The 14,809-nt window shown below is 32.7% G+C and overlaps 1 protein-coding gene across 6 annotated transcripts; it reads right to left on the reverse strand.

Annotated features, from left to right (window-relative positions):
* Positions 1–1,479: 1,479 nt before the first annotated feature.
* Positions 1,480–9,583, reverse strand: LOC107929394 (NADH dehydrogenase [ubiquinone] 1 beta subcomplex subunit 8, mitochondrial). 6 transcript variants are annotated; one of them, XR_001692808.2, is made up of 6 exons: positions 9,280–9,537; positions 9,092–9,178; positions 8,871–8,966; positions 7,442–7,498; positions 6,541–6,724; positions 1,480–1,876 (listed from the first exon to the last, which is right to left on the reverse strand). XR_001692808.2 is itself a non-coding variant. In XM_016860801.2 (5 exons), the coding sequence occupies exons 1-4, from the start codon at positions 9,415–9,417 to the stop codon at positions 7,442–7,444; spliced, it is 378 nt and encodes a 125-aa protein (XP_016716290.1). In that variant the 5' UTR covers positions 9,418–9,583; the 3' UTR covers positions 6,259–6,727. The 6 variants fall into 6 exon arrangements, 3 of the variants coding, with proteins under 3 accessions (XP_016716290.1, XP_040954535.1, XP_040954536.1); XR_001692806.2 differs by having other exon boundaries at positions 6,541–6,727; XR_001692807.2 differs by having other exon boundaries at positions 1,480–1,879; positions 6,541–6,727.
* Between the last annotated feature and the right edge of the window lie 5,226 nt (positions 9,584–14,809).

Consider the following 14,809-nt stretch of genomic DNA (forward strand, 5'->3'; position numbering starts at 1 on the left):
TCCCAAAGATCTCCCTTCTTAACTCAACTGCACGCGATGCTGGAAAAAACATGTTGAGAAACAAATGGGAAAGATCAGTCCAAGTTGCAATAGATTTAGGGGGTAGATAAAATAATCATTCCCTAGTAGAATTTGCTAGGGAGAAAGGGAAAGCACGCAACTTGATTTGATCCTTAGTTACGCCCTAAGGTTTCATACTAAGACAAACCGTATGAAACTCTTTTAGATGTTTGTGTGGATTTTCATTTTGTAATCCACGAAAAGTCAGCAGCAACTGGATTAATCCTGACTTAAGTTCAAAATCAGTATCCAAAGTAGGATATGCAATGCATAATGGTTGTTGTTTCGCTAGAGCTTCAGCTATTTGCCGGATTGTTTGAGCCATAGGTTGATATGCTAAATTCGGGTTTTCGTTAACCCTAGTGTTAAGCACTTCTTCTGGTGGATCGACTCTAACTATTTCATTTTGTAGTGTTTGAGTAAGGTTTCGTTAACCCTAGATTCAATCTCGTCGTCTACTTCTATTTCCGGCGGTGGGTTACTTTGAGTCCCTACCACCCTTGACTGTTTTTTGCATAGCTTTGTTTCCTTGCAATTAGCTCACATAGCCTTCTATATTTCTGAATCAAAAGCAAGAATATCCGGAATAGATCTGGTCATAAGAAACAAAAGAAACAAGACTAGTACGTTACCAGTCTCCGGCAACGGCGCCAAAATTTGATGCATCGTTAAGAGCACCAAAAATATCCTATCCTTATAAAATAACGAAAAGAATAGTATAAGAGAAGTAGAGTCAAATCCTTAGGGACTGGATTTGCACAAATTCGTGTTCCTCGAGATCTCGGGCAGAGTTGTGCCCAAGAAAAAGTGGCATATCTGGAAAAAAATTAAAAACATAGAGGGATTGAAATTGTATAAATTGAAATTGTAAAGAGAAACAGAATCGAGAAAAGAGATCCTTTGATATAGATATTCCAGCCTCCAGTTATCTCGATCGTCCTTGGGTTCAATCCTAGGCTTTTAGGTGATCTTTCTCGAACAGAATAAAACAGTTATAGTGGAAGAGGACGCCTACGACCACCAGCTCCACTTAGATTTTAGACTTACGATTTAGAGGAACCTGACTTTAGCCAACCGTCACTTTTTTGGGACTGTCTTACACTAGATCATCACTTCTCAATGGCGAATTCCACACCATTTTGTCTCTTGGGCTCGATAACCACTAACGTAGTAGGCTAACGAACTGACTGTGAAACCTTCCCAAAACATACAATGCAGCAGCCTTTTACGCAAGATGAAAAGATCACTTTTGGAAGGACATGGACGGAAGCGTCAGTCCCGTAATGCCGAGAAACAATGAATACTCGTTGAGAAGGCTAAGTGCAAATTCTAAGCCTCATAAACCTTTTTTGAGGAATTTCGACAACCTTTGGCTAGATGAGTTTAGTGGCTCATGTTTTTTAGGAAAAAAGAGATAAGTTTAATCAAATGGAATTTTATTAAATAATAAAAGAAACAAAAAGGTAGAGCTTTTTAGGAGAGAGAGCTTTTTATAAAAAAGATGAGTGCAATTTGTGTTACTCATCCCCTATTTATAGTACTTAGAAGACCTAGTTTGTTCCTATTTAAATTCTAAAAGATAAATAAAGATAAAAGCTAAAATTAAATCTAAATAATAATGTTAACTATAATCCTAAGATAATTCAAATTTAAATAGAGTCTTGTGTTTATAAAATCTCTTCTTTGAACTGTTGCCCCCAAGTCTTCCACACTTTGTATTTTCGGCACCACCTCTTTCCTATTTTGATGCTGGCCCATTTTGGCTTCAAGTTCATGCTTTTTGCCCCCAAATTTCCTTTTGCCTTCAATTTAATCCCTACTAGATAAAAAACCAAAAATAGCTCAAATTAGTGAGATCATACTCAAAATAAACATGTAATTAATACATAAAAATATGTAATTTCAAAGTATTATCAATAGAAATTTTTTATTTTTGCTATGGTAAAAATATACAACTTAATTCTAGTCCCTCCTCAAAAATAATATAAAACTTGATTCAACATGCAATTCATTTTTAGTTTCAACAATCTAGCGGAGTGACTGATTGGACATATGTGATTAGCGCTCAAATAATTTATAATTAAGTTTTAGCTTTTCGCCTATTAATTATAGACTAATTTAGTCATGAAGTCATTTCACTATAGTATCGTGATTGAGCTCTCCCCGACATACTATTACAATAACAACTCGATTAGTGCTCATCCAATGACCTTGTCATAAGTGTGTTACCCTCATAGGATATCTTTAATGTCTTTGGGATAAATCCATTCTCCCAATATGATCTTATTTTATCTAATGGTAATAATTATATCTTCATTCATGAAAAGTCAATTACTATCAAATAGTAATCAAGTCATTCATCACCAAGACAAACGACTCATGGCCACATTTACTTTTCATCAACCATGTAATACCAATGAGAATATATCATTTGCCCATATATCGGGTTATGAATTCCAATGTTGTGAATGACGCTACATACTGTAAAAGTTGTGTACTTAACACACCAGCTTTCGGTTCCTTATCTATTTGAACTCAAGATTTAGTTACATAAAAGTATATGAGTCACACATACTTACTTTGTCATTCACTCAGGATTAAGGTATGTTACACTTTGAATGTCACAAGTGAATAAATCCATAAACAGGTTCAAGGTTGGGTCTAGTCAGTCACATCTATGTCTCTTTCTCTGGGAATCATCTACTCTGATGTCCAAGATAAGGGATCTTCCCAATTGAATTTGATAGACGACATATTAGTCTTTTGATCGGTTTGCTCATTTCGATTAGACTAAAGACATGTTTAGGTTCGTCTACTAGTATAAGATGTCTTTTCGTATTACGATTCAACCATGTAATACCGTTTAGTAGTAGTTTAAACATTACACAAAGCTAATATTTGCTTCTATTTTACTTTGCATGCAAAAATCACATGAGAAAAATTATACAAAATATATTAATATAATCTATGAATTATTTTATTAACCAATCAATTTAAAAAAAATTACAAACTTACAAACAAATATACTATACTCAATGCAACAGATTTCATAATAGTTGTACTAGTGTAATAAGGTCTCTACATTGTTGGGTGTATTCCTAGAAGCTCTTAGTTGACTTCTTTTCAATGTTTTGTAAGGAAAAATAATATAGAGCCATGTCCAATAAGTGTTTATATCTTGGAAGATATGCATTAATATCTTTTCATCTTTAGCGTATACAACCATATTACAACAATACATAGTGAGTAGGCTATTGGGCACTTCATCCTCTCACTTTCCAAACTCCAAGATGACATAATATGCCAAAAAAAAAACTTTTTAACAAGCTAGACACGAAATTTATAGCTAGTCACTGATCAAGTTAAGACTAAGCATGGTTAAATATCTATGAGTCTACTCATTTTAGAATTGACCTAAGACAAATCTTAAAAAAAAAATCCTAACAGAATAAACTCGATCTACTTACCAAAACTAAGTTCGGGAATACAATAATGCGATTAGCACCCTTGCTATGCTTATCCTGAAATAGTACCCTCTTAGCCTTATAACATTTTATTGGAGGGAAATAAGCTTGAAGATTATATTTTGGCAAGTTTTGGACTCATTTGAATATTTCAACTTGACATTGCTTCAGTGTTTTGTTTTTGTGTTTTCTTTTCAACATAAGTTGCTAAATTCATTTTATATCTTAAAGGGATTTCAAAGCTATAACTCTTTAAGTTTGTGAGATCTTATTAAATTTTATTCTTGGCATTTACATTTTTTTTTTACATATCAATATTAAAGTTTGTTGAATATAAAATTTCTATTTGTGACAGATAACATGATTTGATATAAACTACGAATACAATTCATGTTATGTGAATATGTAATCTAATCTAAGAAAACTTCACTTGTGTGTATTTTGTTAGCTAGAATATGATCTCTCTAACTTTTAATGCTATTAATAAAATAAACATTTATTATAGGGTTATTTGTTAATAAAGGAAATAATTTCAATGAACTACATCTTGATTATCAATAATGGGAGAAATTGGTTGCTAAGCTCAAGTTGATAACAATAGCTAATTTATCGAATAATATTGAAATTTATTGGTCAAATCTATATATCAAAATTGAGACTTCACTAATTTTAAATCCCATTTTATTTTTATTACAAAAATAAAATTATTCTAGATGTTTGTAAATTTGATCAAACTAATTGCTATATATAAATTTATATTTTCAATAAGAATTTTATTTTTATTTCCCATCAATGGCGTTGCGAGAATTAACGGCGAAAAGAAATTGAAGATTTTCGATATTTGCCGGTTGATTGCTAAGTTGTATGTCCTATCAACACTTCAATTTGTGTGAAATTGTGTCTAATTTCCAGCAAAGTTTAGTTTCACAGAGTTCCAATTTCAACGCCCTACTCTCTTTTGTGTTTGCCACACTTCCTTACTTATCTATTTAACCTTGTTAACCACCGTTTAGGGTTATTCTTTTTTGGGGGGGGGGAGGGTTCAAATTATGCTATTAGACCCTATACTTTGACCCAAATCTTAGAAACAGAGAACCCTCACTGCTCACTAGAGGTGTCCATGAGTCAGGCCAGGTCAGGTTCATAAAAAAATTTCAACCCACTTACCAGGCCCGGACCCAGCCCGGCCCAAAATATGGGCCTAATATTTTTCCCAAGCCCAGCCCGAGGAAAAATAAAAGGCCCAAGCCCAGCCCGGCCATTTTTAATTAAAATTAAAATTATTTTTTTAATAAAATTAAAACTAATTGTTTTTAAAATTAGTTGTTACTTGTTAGTAAAATTATCAAATTATTAATTGTTAATTGTATTAATTGTTGTAATAAAATCTAACATTTGATTAATAAAATTATCAAATTATTAATTGTATTAATTGTTAATTATATTAATTGTATTAACTGTTGTAACAAAATCTAACTAGTAAATCTAGCATTTAATTAGTAAAACAAACTTGATGTTTTATTATTTTTATTTTGTAACAGATTTCTGTTAAAATAATAACTAATGGAAATCTGTTAAACAGATTTCTTTTATAATGAATTGACATTTAATATGTATTATTAAACATATACAATACATGGGTTTATTTATTCCATTTCTATTTCTATTTTGATATTTCTATCCAAGGTTGATAATTGATCCTCGAAACTAATGGCCCAAGATGTCTATATCACACTTTTAAGATATATGTGCTAAATTTTAAATTTTACAAACAATTTATACTGGTAAAGGTATTCTTCCAACATATCATATCACCTTAAAATTTTAAAATGCACCTACCATGTGCACAAGTTAAGAAGAATTGTCAGTTTATGATCATGGGCATACATGAATTCAATTAGATTTTCAATTTTCATCAAACCCTACACTGCAAGTAATTGAAGTATGTGATACATAAGTCATGAGACAAGAAATAACACTTTATTTTAAGTGGTGAAATGAAATGGAAATTACACGACTTCAATGCACCTACATGCTTTAAAGAATGTCATTGTATATACCAACAATGTATATATCACTGAATAAGAATCAAGAGCTAATGAAGTTAGATTTATTGTTTTCTTATCCCTCTTTTATTGAACATAGAAACACTAAACCAGAAATCCTCATCAAGTCTTCTCGAAGAAACAAACTTCTACTCAGACCTTCAATAGTAAAATTCAATATATTTGGTGTTTGCAACCTTACTCTCACTTGAGGAAGCCAATAAGCAAATCTGTTCTATTTCTTATTTATACATAAATTAGTTGGACAAATAAAGAATTATAGAAATCAAAATTTGGTAGGAGTAGGTATCAATTTGAATATTAAAGTAAAACTGAGGTGTCACATTGAAAAGCCTCTGATTTAACTCGGTACCCGACTTCTCTTATCTTAAACCTCACTGAAACACTCTCTCGACTCTCTGGCTTTGTCTCAAAACCCAAAAATTTTCTCAGAAATGGCTTCACTTTCTCTCCAACCCAAATTTTCTCTACATCCAAACAACTCAATTCTCCATTTCCACCTCCAAAACAAACCTCAAATAATCTTCTTCACCAGAAAAGTAAAAATAAAAACAAAAAAAAAATGCTCTTCTATAGACCCCCAACAACAACAACAAAAGCAACGAGAAAGTTTCACCAGGAAAAAGAAAAGTGTGACTGAAACTGAGAAAGGAGTTGACCCAGTTGGGTTTTTGACGAAATTAGGAATTACCCATAAGGCCTTTATTTCCAGATATAAACATATAATCAAACAAACCCAGTTGGGTTTCTGGCGGTTCGAAAGTTTCGATTAGCCATATTTGATCATACAATCACAAGGATTCATCAACAACAACAACATTAATATAATTTCCTTCCCAAAGTGTCATTAACAAGGAAGATAACATAATTGTAACCATTGATTCAGAAGAAATGAAGTATCTTAAAGAGAATGAAAACGAGGAAACCGAATAAGATGAGCAAACCCGTACCTGTACCAAACTCCTCGTTCTTGTATGCTTGCTTCTACTTGGCTATTCGGGAATAAACAAACAGACCGGAGGTGGATCGGTGGAGGTCTTGACGGTGGAGGTGGATCGGTACTGGAAGACTGTCGATTTTGGAAATGGGATTTTGGGTGAGGCACAGCACAAGGGTTAGGGATTTTGGGTGATTCTTCTGACGAGGAAATGAAAGTAAAGTATTAAAATAAAAAACTATTATATTTTAAAATAAAAAATATATATATTTAATATATTTTCAGGGTGGGCTGGGCCAAGCCCGGGCCAAAAAAATTGTGCCCAAGGCCCGGCCCGGCCCATTTTCTAAACGGGCCTAAATTTTTGCCCAAGCCCATATTTCGGGCCTATATTTTTACCCAAACCCTCCCATATTTCGGGCGGGCCTTCGGGCCGGGTCTACTGCTCACCGAACGTTGCACTGCTTACCTATTTATAAACAGTTATAGGTTACATAACTTTATTGAGACTTGTCAACGTTGGAACTTTACTCAACTGCCTAGAAGCTCTACTCAAACAAATTGTAAGTACAGCTTTAAGTAATTGTTTATCATTCATTCTTTAACATGGAATGGACAAACTGTTCTACACCACAATCTACTTTTTGTAACATAACAACCATATAGCATCATCTAATTACTGCAAAATTTGGCACCAACCTTTGAAAATAAAAGGAGGCAACGCATCTTTTAATAAGATTTTATGAACCAAAACACATTGGGTTATTTGTTCAAATTTCAAAATGTTAGTTTCAGCAACTAGCCCACAGAATCCATTATTTAATTGTTTTTAAGTTCCAAAAGTAAACCAATAAAGAACAGAGGACACAAGTGAAACGAACAATAGATGTATAGAACTTTGCATATGGATCTACCTACGGTTCTCCACCAAGCTCCACTCGCAGGTTGTCATATGGATATACTTTTGGTGCCTGTTTAACAGTAGGGAAAAGATATCAATCAGCATGAGAAGTATCAAACAACGTATACCAGCAAGTAACATAACTTTAAGACTGTAATGCAAGCAACAAAAAATTACACCAAATTAATGACATGTAGGTTACTTCTCTCTAGCTACTTTTTGGGCTGCTAATGACACACAACATGAAATGTTGATGGATGCACCATTGAAGAAAGGGATTCAAAGCCATACAAAATAAAAGGGATAAGGAATCTTCTAAAATAGACATCACTAAACCCAAAGCAAGCGGAAGACTTCCACTTACCTAGCTGAAACATCATTGTTTAAATAGCACGAGTAAACAGTGGTTTCCATTGATTTACCATAAAATATCTAATGTGAACTCTCAAGAACTTCAATTATACCTTTCAAAAACAAAATAACCTTAATTATCTATGCAATTGACATGGCAGTGCTAGCGTATTGTCCAAAGATATACCCTAAAAAGGCTTCTTGCGAATCCCAAAATATATTGTCAAAGTTGCTAGCTGAGCATGAGACGGATTTCAAACTCCAGCAGGCAGAACAATGAGGCAGAAGGCCAAACTAGCCCCTAATAGAAGGGCTTTCCTCAACAATTCAACACATCTAACAGGGGAAATGCATTTCTGAAAACATTTCTAAGTTCATCAGAGAATAAAGCAGGTGAAAACCAAAGACAAGGGCCTTCTATCGTGAACCTTTGCAAAATTCATCCTCTCAACCATAATAATTGTTAAGAAAACAGACTAGAGTCCTCTAGGATGAAATATCTTCCATCTTAAAGCAGGTAGCTCACATATCCCCCTATTCTGGGATTATGACTCACTCGAGCTTGAAGTTCAAAATTTCTCAGCATAAAACATGAGTGACATTATGGTACCATTTGATTCGATCACTATCCTACATTCCTATCTTCCCAATTTTAAACATATCCAAAACACCACTAAGCTACAAATATTAATATTACATGAATACGTTAAAAAAACTATAAGGTAGCATTTGGGGTCTTGGATTTCAAACTTTGGATTTGAATTTCGAGAATAGTGCAAATTGAGTGATAATACACATACAAATATATTACTCATGATTATTTCTCAAATCCGTGGATTTGTTGGATGCCTAGTAGTGAATTTGAAATTCCCAATGAATTTGACAAATTCATGATTTTTATACTTTCCAAAAACGCATTATATTGAAACTCATCTAATTTATTCAAAATATATACAATTCATTCTCACAATTTATATAGCAAATGAAATCCAAATCCAAGATTTTCAATTTCATATTCCCAAATGCAGCATAAAGAAAATTGAATTGAACTAAGGCAAACTCAACTAATAAAGTCAGAGATTTGAACTCACGAATGGAATCTTGGAGGCCTTATCATTCCACCAAGCCAAAAAACCCAACGATGCAAAGAAGCTCAAGCCTCCACACATCCAAGCTAATGCCTCGTACTACTCCCAGAAAAATGAAACATAGGAACAAGAACAGAGAAAAAAAAAGAGTCAGTTTCTTCAAATAATCCAAAATCCCACAACCATAAAACACAAGTGAACATTTAAATAGAGAACTTACTTACCTTTCCGACAGTATCAGCGATTCGATCAATACAAGGTTCTGGAAATGCAGTTCCATTGTCCCAAATTAGCTCGTCATTTACAGGAAGCTGAAAGGGTCCAGCAGGAGTAAAATTGTAAGGTTTTGGGTTAGTCTTTTTAATGATTATCACTGAATAGATCTGAAGAATTATGAAGTGATTGAGCTTACGGGCTTGTCGGGAACGATATGTTTGCCGACAGGGAGACCCATACCGGAACGGAGTCGAAAAGAAGAGGCGACGGAGCGCGATACGACGCCAGTTCCGCCCATTATACGCGACGCTACGTTGCTCAATCTTCCTGCCATTTCTTTTCTCCTCGGAACTTTCTGCAGAACCAAACTCTGGTTTCTGAATTAATATTTTGCTATGACTAATTCCAATGGGCCATTTGCCCACGATATTCAAGCGCCCATCTATATGGACCTATGGAAACTTTTTAGTGTTAAACTTGTGATATTTTAATAGGTTTGATTTTCACCTTACCTAAACTGTTTCTAAATATATTCTAGTTAGTCCAAATTTATTTTGATTCAAATCCGAATATATTCTACATATTTGGAGCTGTGAGCCTATTTGTATTTATAATTGTTTAAGTACATATTACAAATTGAGGGAGGAAATACAGCAATAGAGTTTGAACCTTAGTCAACAAAAGGTTTAATCGCTATTCGTTAACGCTTTAAAAATTTTAAATATTTTTTTTTCAAAAATTTGGTTTAAGATAAATACTTAACTTGACTTTGAAATTAAGCTTTTTTCGTCCCAAGGTTCTATTATCACCTAAAGTTTCCTTTTATCTTGAAATCACATACAAGAGTATTTAAATTCCTTCAACCCTGAGCGGTTTAAAGAGTCCATAACTTCTTTAGGGTCCTTATATAACCCATTGGTGCCTAGCACGTCGATCCCTCAAAGTTTTTATGGTTTCTTTATTTTTATTAACCTCATAGTTATAGCTCCCTAAGAGGAGTTTGAGGAGTTCATGTGGCACATCCATGATTGCCCCTCGCATTTCATAGACTCGTCATCATAAGATGCCCCAAGTAGCAACGATCTTTTCCTCCAAAAAGTTCGAATGCCCCACTCAAGCTCCCTTTATGATCACCTTGGTACTTGACACACTGGTCCTTAAGGCCTTCGTAATCTTTCCCCCGATTTTACTCAAAGGTTTCGACCCTCAAAAACCAATAGGAGTTAAGGAGTATACAAGCCACCTATAGAGTCCCATCGATACAAGAAAAAATGTGAGTGTAGGGGTATGATGAGCAAATGCTTATATATTTTACGTCTTAATTCCCTCACATTTGCATTGTTCTTAATTGGTTTTTAGTTAGTTTTGTATAAATAGGTCCATTTTACCATTAGTTATTGAAAAAAATTAGTTTGAAGTTATTCTTAATGTTTTTTGTGTTCTTGAGTTAAAAAGCCTTTTCAAGGACTTCTTATAGGTATTGGATAAAGTCCAAGAGAGAAAAAACATATTCGAAAGAGGTGGAAAGAGGAAAATGCAAAAAGTATGAATCTACCTGCAAATATTTCACTTTACATAAACACAAAAAGTATGAATATATTCTACTTTCCGTCAGTACTCAAGTTTCAAATTTGTGAGATTTATTAAATTAATTGGGCTTTTGGTCTTTTCTGCTCTAGCTTGAGATTTTGCCTTAGAAAAGGCTTGTAAATAGTAGAAGCATGTTGGATTCCTTAGGCTACCTTAAACTTTTGATTACGTTTTCTTAGGTTAGAGAGTTTGGAGAGTTTGGTTTAATAGTTTTTTTTTTTGTTTTTAGTTTTGTAATAATTTGTTTTTACTTTAAACTTTTAATTTTCTTGTAAATTGCAATAACTCTTTTGGAGATTCTTTATTATTAAGTTGTATTAATTTTATGTAATGCTTTAGTTGTCATACCTCATTTTAATACCTTTTATGTTGTTTTCAAATTTAAAATGAGCAAAATTATTTATGCGGATGAGAGATCCTTAGGTTAGTGGCTTAGTAATTGAAATAGGATTAAAACTTAGCTTAAGAATAAGACAACGATTTAATTCTGTAATTTGTGCTCATGTATTAATTCTAGTTGACTACTATGTTGATATAATTCCTAAAGAGACACTGAGGTTGAGAGAACTTCGCTACTCTACTTTAGTGATCTAATAAGAAATTACCCAAAAATGCTTTTAGGAAAAACAACCAACTAGGGACCACATTGCACTGTTGGAAAAATCGGTTATTGTGCAACAAAACTTGAAATTTTTTCATAAAACTAGATCTTTGGTTGTGATATCTATAGTAATAAATCCCACCAAATTTAGTTCTTGTGTTTTCCAGCTAAAGAGTCTCACTGAATCCTGGATCTAGCATTTAAATCTTTCTGGCTTTCAATTGAATGATATTCTCCACTATTCTCGAACCTTCAAATGCTAAGAAAATGGATTCTTATTAAGAATTGAACATAAAACGAAAATTGAAACTTTCTGATACGAGTCACAAAGGCCCAACCCAAGCTCAAGAAGGTGATGGGCTCAAATCAAGAAAATCAAGATTCACTTTCTTGTTTTCAAGAAAGTCAAGAAACTGAATCTTGGCCCAATTTTGCTGTTTGGAGCGATTTCAAGAATCAAGAAAATCAAGATTTCAAATATTAGAAATCTTGGTTCAAGAAACCGAATCTTGCAGCCAAAGCGCATTGGATCTCCGTTACGAGCATCAACGACTCAATTTCGGTAGGAGATGGATCACGAGCCCAAATTCTTGAAGGCAAGGCCCAATAACCAAATTCCAGCCCAATCAAGAAATTCCTTCATACTTAGTTGAAAATCAGGCCAAAATGTCAAAGGGCCCAATTTATAAACATTTTAATTGTTTAATTTAATTTTTTAAGCTTTAGGAACATACATGTAAAATTCGGCCCAAAAACAGCCCATATATATGCTTGGCCGAATTTTCCTTTATTTATTCTATTAATTAGGTTTAATTTTATTAGTTACTTGTTAGATTAGGATTACTTGAGGCCTATTTAAAGGCATGGCCGACTACCCTTTGTACATAACACTTAGATTCATTCTTAAATTTCAGATTTGAGAGAGCAGAATTTTCTTTGAGTTTTCTCCAAGATTTCTCTCTTGAGTTTTCTTTAGAAGTTGTTTTAACAATCTTTTGATTGTGGGAGCCATCTTCAACCTTCTTCTTGCCATCGATATTCTTTGGAGGGGAGATTAGAGCCGTTTGAAGAGATTTGTGAGATCTTTCGGGATTTCAAGGATCTTTAGGACTTATCTTTTATTCTTGCTGTTCAATTTCTTTTCTTTATTTCTGTTGATGCCGAATCTATATCTAATTTCTTTGCTGTTTTTGTTTTGTTTCAGCCTTGATTCAAACTCCAAGAACTCTTCATTTAATCGGTTCTTTTATTGGCAGCATCTAATCGATTCAAAATTTCCCAAAATTTAGGGTTCTTGCCGTTTTCTATTTCTTCTTGTTGGGTGAAATTCGGCTGCTGAAATTTGGGCAATTCATCTTGGGTGTTCAATTGGACTGAATCGCAACTTAAATTCACTTATTGAACCATTCAATTTCATCTATTTCTTTCTTTTCTTTTTTTTTGCCGCCCAAATCCCTAATCTTCCAATTAAAAATCTAATTGTTTCAATCTACTTACTGTTTTGGTGTTCTTGGCAGATTCGGCTTGTGGAATTTCACTATTGGAGTTCGATTTCATCTTCTTGAACTCCGAATACATTTATTCATTCGTTCTTTGTTCCTTGCTGCTCATTTAATTGAATTTGGGGATTTAATTTCAGATCTGATTAGTTTAATCTTGTTCTTTGTTTTAATTTTCAGATCTGTTCGTTTAGAGCTTTCGTAGGAGTTTCCCGTGACTTGGCAACTCGATCTTGGTCTGCGCGCAACTCATTATCACTTTCTTAGGGGAAAGTTAACTTTCTCTACGGAAAACCAATATCGAAAATTTGTAATCACAAATTTGAATTATAATTGACAAGGAAGTTGCAATTATAATCTCACAAATCTGAAACTTGAGTACTTACGAAAAGTAGAATTTATTTGAACTCAAATAAAATTTAACTAAAATTTGGCAAAGTATCCACTTATTATTGTTCTATATTTTCGACTATCCTATAATCCTTACATATAAGAAAAAATCATAAGAGTTCTACTAGAACATGAAAGGAGGTAAAAACAATATTTTAATAGAAAACCTCGAGTACAACTAGGACTCGTTGTGGTGGGCGGCATATGCTCTTATGGGATTCTCCCAATGTGCTGCCCACCCTTATGGTAAATGACCTCATTAGGTCTTTCACGCATTGACTACATTTTATATGTGTCGTCTAGTTCTAAAATAAATTAAAACAAGCTCATATAATTGTTCAACCTAACACTACACCAAAATAGGCTTTTAGCGGCACTTTTAGCGGCGTTTGGACAAAAAACGCCAGTAAAAATTGAGCATTAGTAGCGCTTTATGGAAATCGCCACTAAAGATTAAGCATTAGCGGCATTTTTCAAACAACGCCTCTAAAAATGAGCATTAGCGGCGTTTTTTGGAAAAACGCCACAAAAAACCTAGGCCTAACGGCGTCATTTTCTGACCTTTCGGGGTTTTAACGGTGTTTTTGAAAAAGCGACGCTAATGCTCGGGGTTTTAGCGGCGTTTTTAAAAAGGCGCCGCTAAAAACATTTTATCTTAATTGGTTTATTTATATTAATTATTTAAATATTCAATTTATTTCTAATTGAATATTTAAAATCTTAAGAAAAAAATAATGACACATAGAAGTAATTTGAAATAAAACACATGGAAAAATTAAAATACTATTATTTAAAATAATTTTAAAGTTTTTTGGGTACATGATTACTGATTTTTTTTAATTTATATATTAAAATATTTCTTATATAATCGTAAAAGAGATATTATTAATTTTAAAATATTAAATTAATTATATTAATTTTAAAATATTAAATTAATTATCACTATAGTTTAGGATTTTTTGTTTAGGGTATATGATTAATTTAAGATTTAAGGCAAGTTTAGGAGTTACTATTTTAAGGTTCAGGGAGTATGGTTTTAGGGATTATGGATTAGGGATTATGGTTTAATGGTTGGGATTTAAGGTTTAGAGGTTAGGGGTTTAAGGGTTAGATATTATAGGATTAATAGTTAGGGATTTAGGGTTTAGGAATTCAGGGGTCGAGTTAGGGTTTTGGGTTTAGATTAATTAGTTTTTTAATTTATATTTTAAATATGTTATTATATAATTGTAAAAGAGATAGTATTAATTTTAAAATATTAAATTAATTATGATTATAGTTTAGGGTATATGGTGTAAGGTTTAAGGTTTAAGAGTTACTATTTTAAAGTTTATGGATTATGAGTTTAGAGATTACGGTTTATGGTTTATTGTTTAAGGGTTGAGATTTAAGGTTTAGGTGTTAGGGGTTTATGTTTTATGTTTTATGATTTAGGGTTTAAGGGATAGAGGTTAGGGTTTAAATTAATTAGTATTTTTAATTTATATATTAAATAATTTCTTATATAATTGTAAAAGATATAATATTAATTTTAAAATATTAAAATTATGATTATAGTTTAAATTATTTAAGAGATAATAGATAAATTTTATATATATTAAATTGTTTAAGATTTAAGGTTTAGTTGAGAGTTGTTAAATTATGAA

Source organism: Gossypium hirsutum, chromosome D08 (assembly GCF_007990345.1).
Source record: "Gossypium hirsutum isolate 1008001.06 chromosome D08, Gossypium_hirsutum_v2.1, whole genome shotgun sequence".
Taxonomy (NCBI): Eukaryota; Viridiplantae; Streptophyta; class Magnoliopsida; order Malvales; family Malvaceae; genus Gossypium; species Gossypium hirsutum.

Coding starts and splice junctions, on each gene's coding strand:
- LOC107929394 (XM_016860801.2), bottom strand. CDS start 9,417: ATGGCAGGAAGATTGAGCAACGTAGCGTCGCGTATAATGGGCGGAACT. Junction 9,179..9,279: donor ATATCGTTCCCGACAAGCCC/GTAAGCTCAATC, acceptor GGACCCTTTCAG/CTTCCTGTAAATGACGAGCT. Junction 7,499..8,870: donor AGGCCTCCAAGATTCCATTC/GTGAGTTCAAAT, acceptor ACTGTTAAACAG/GCACCAAAAGTATATCCATA.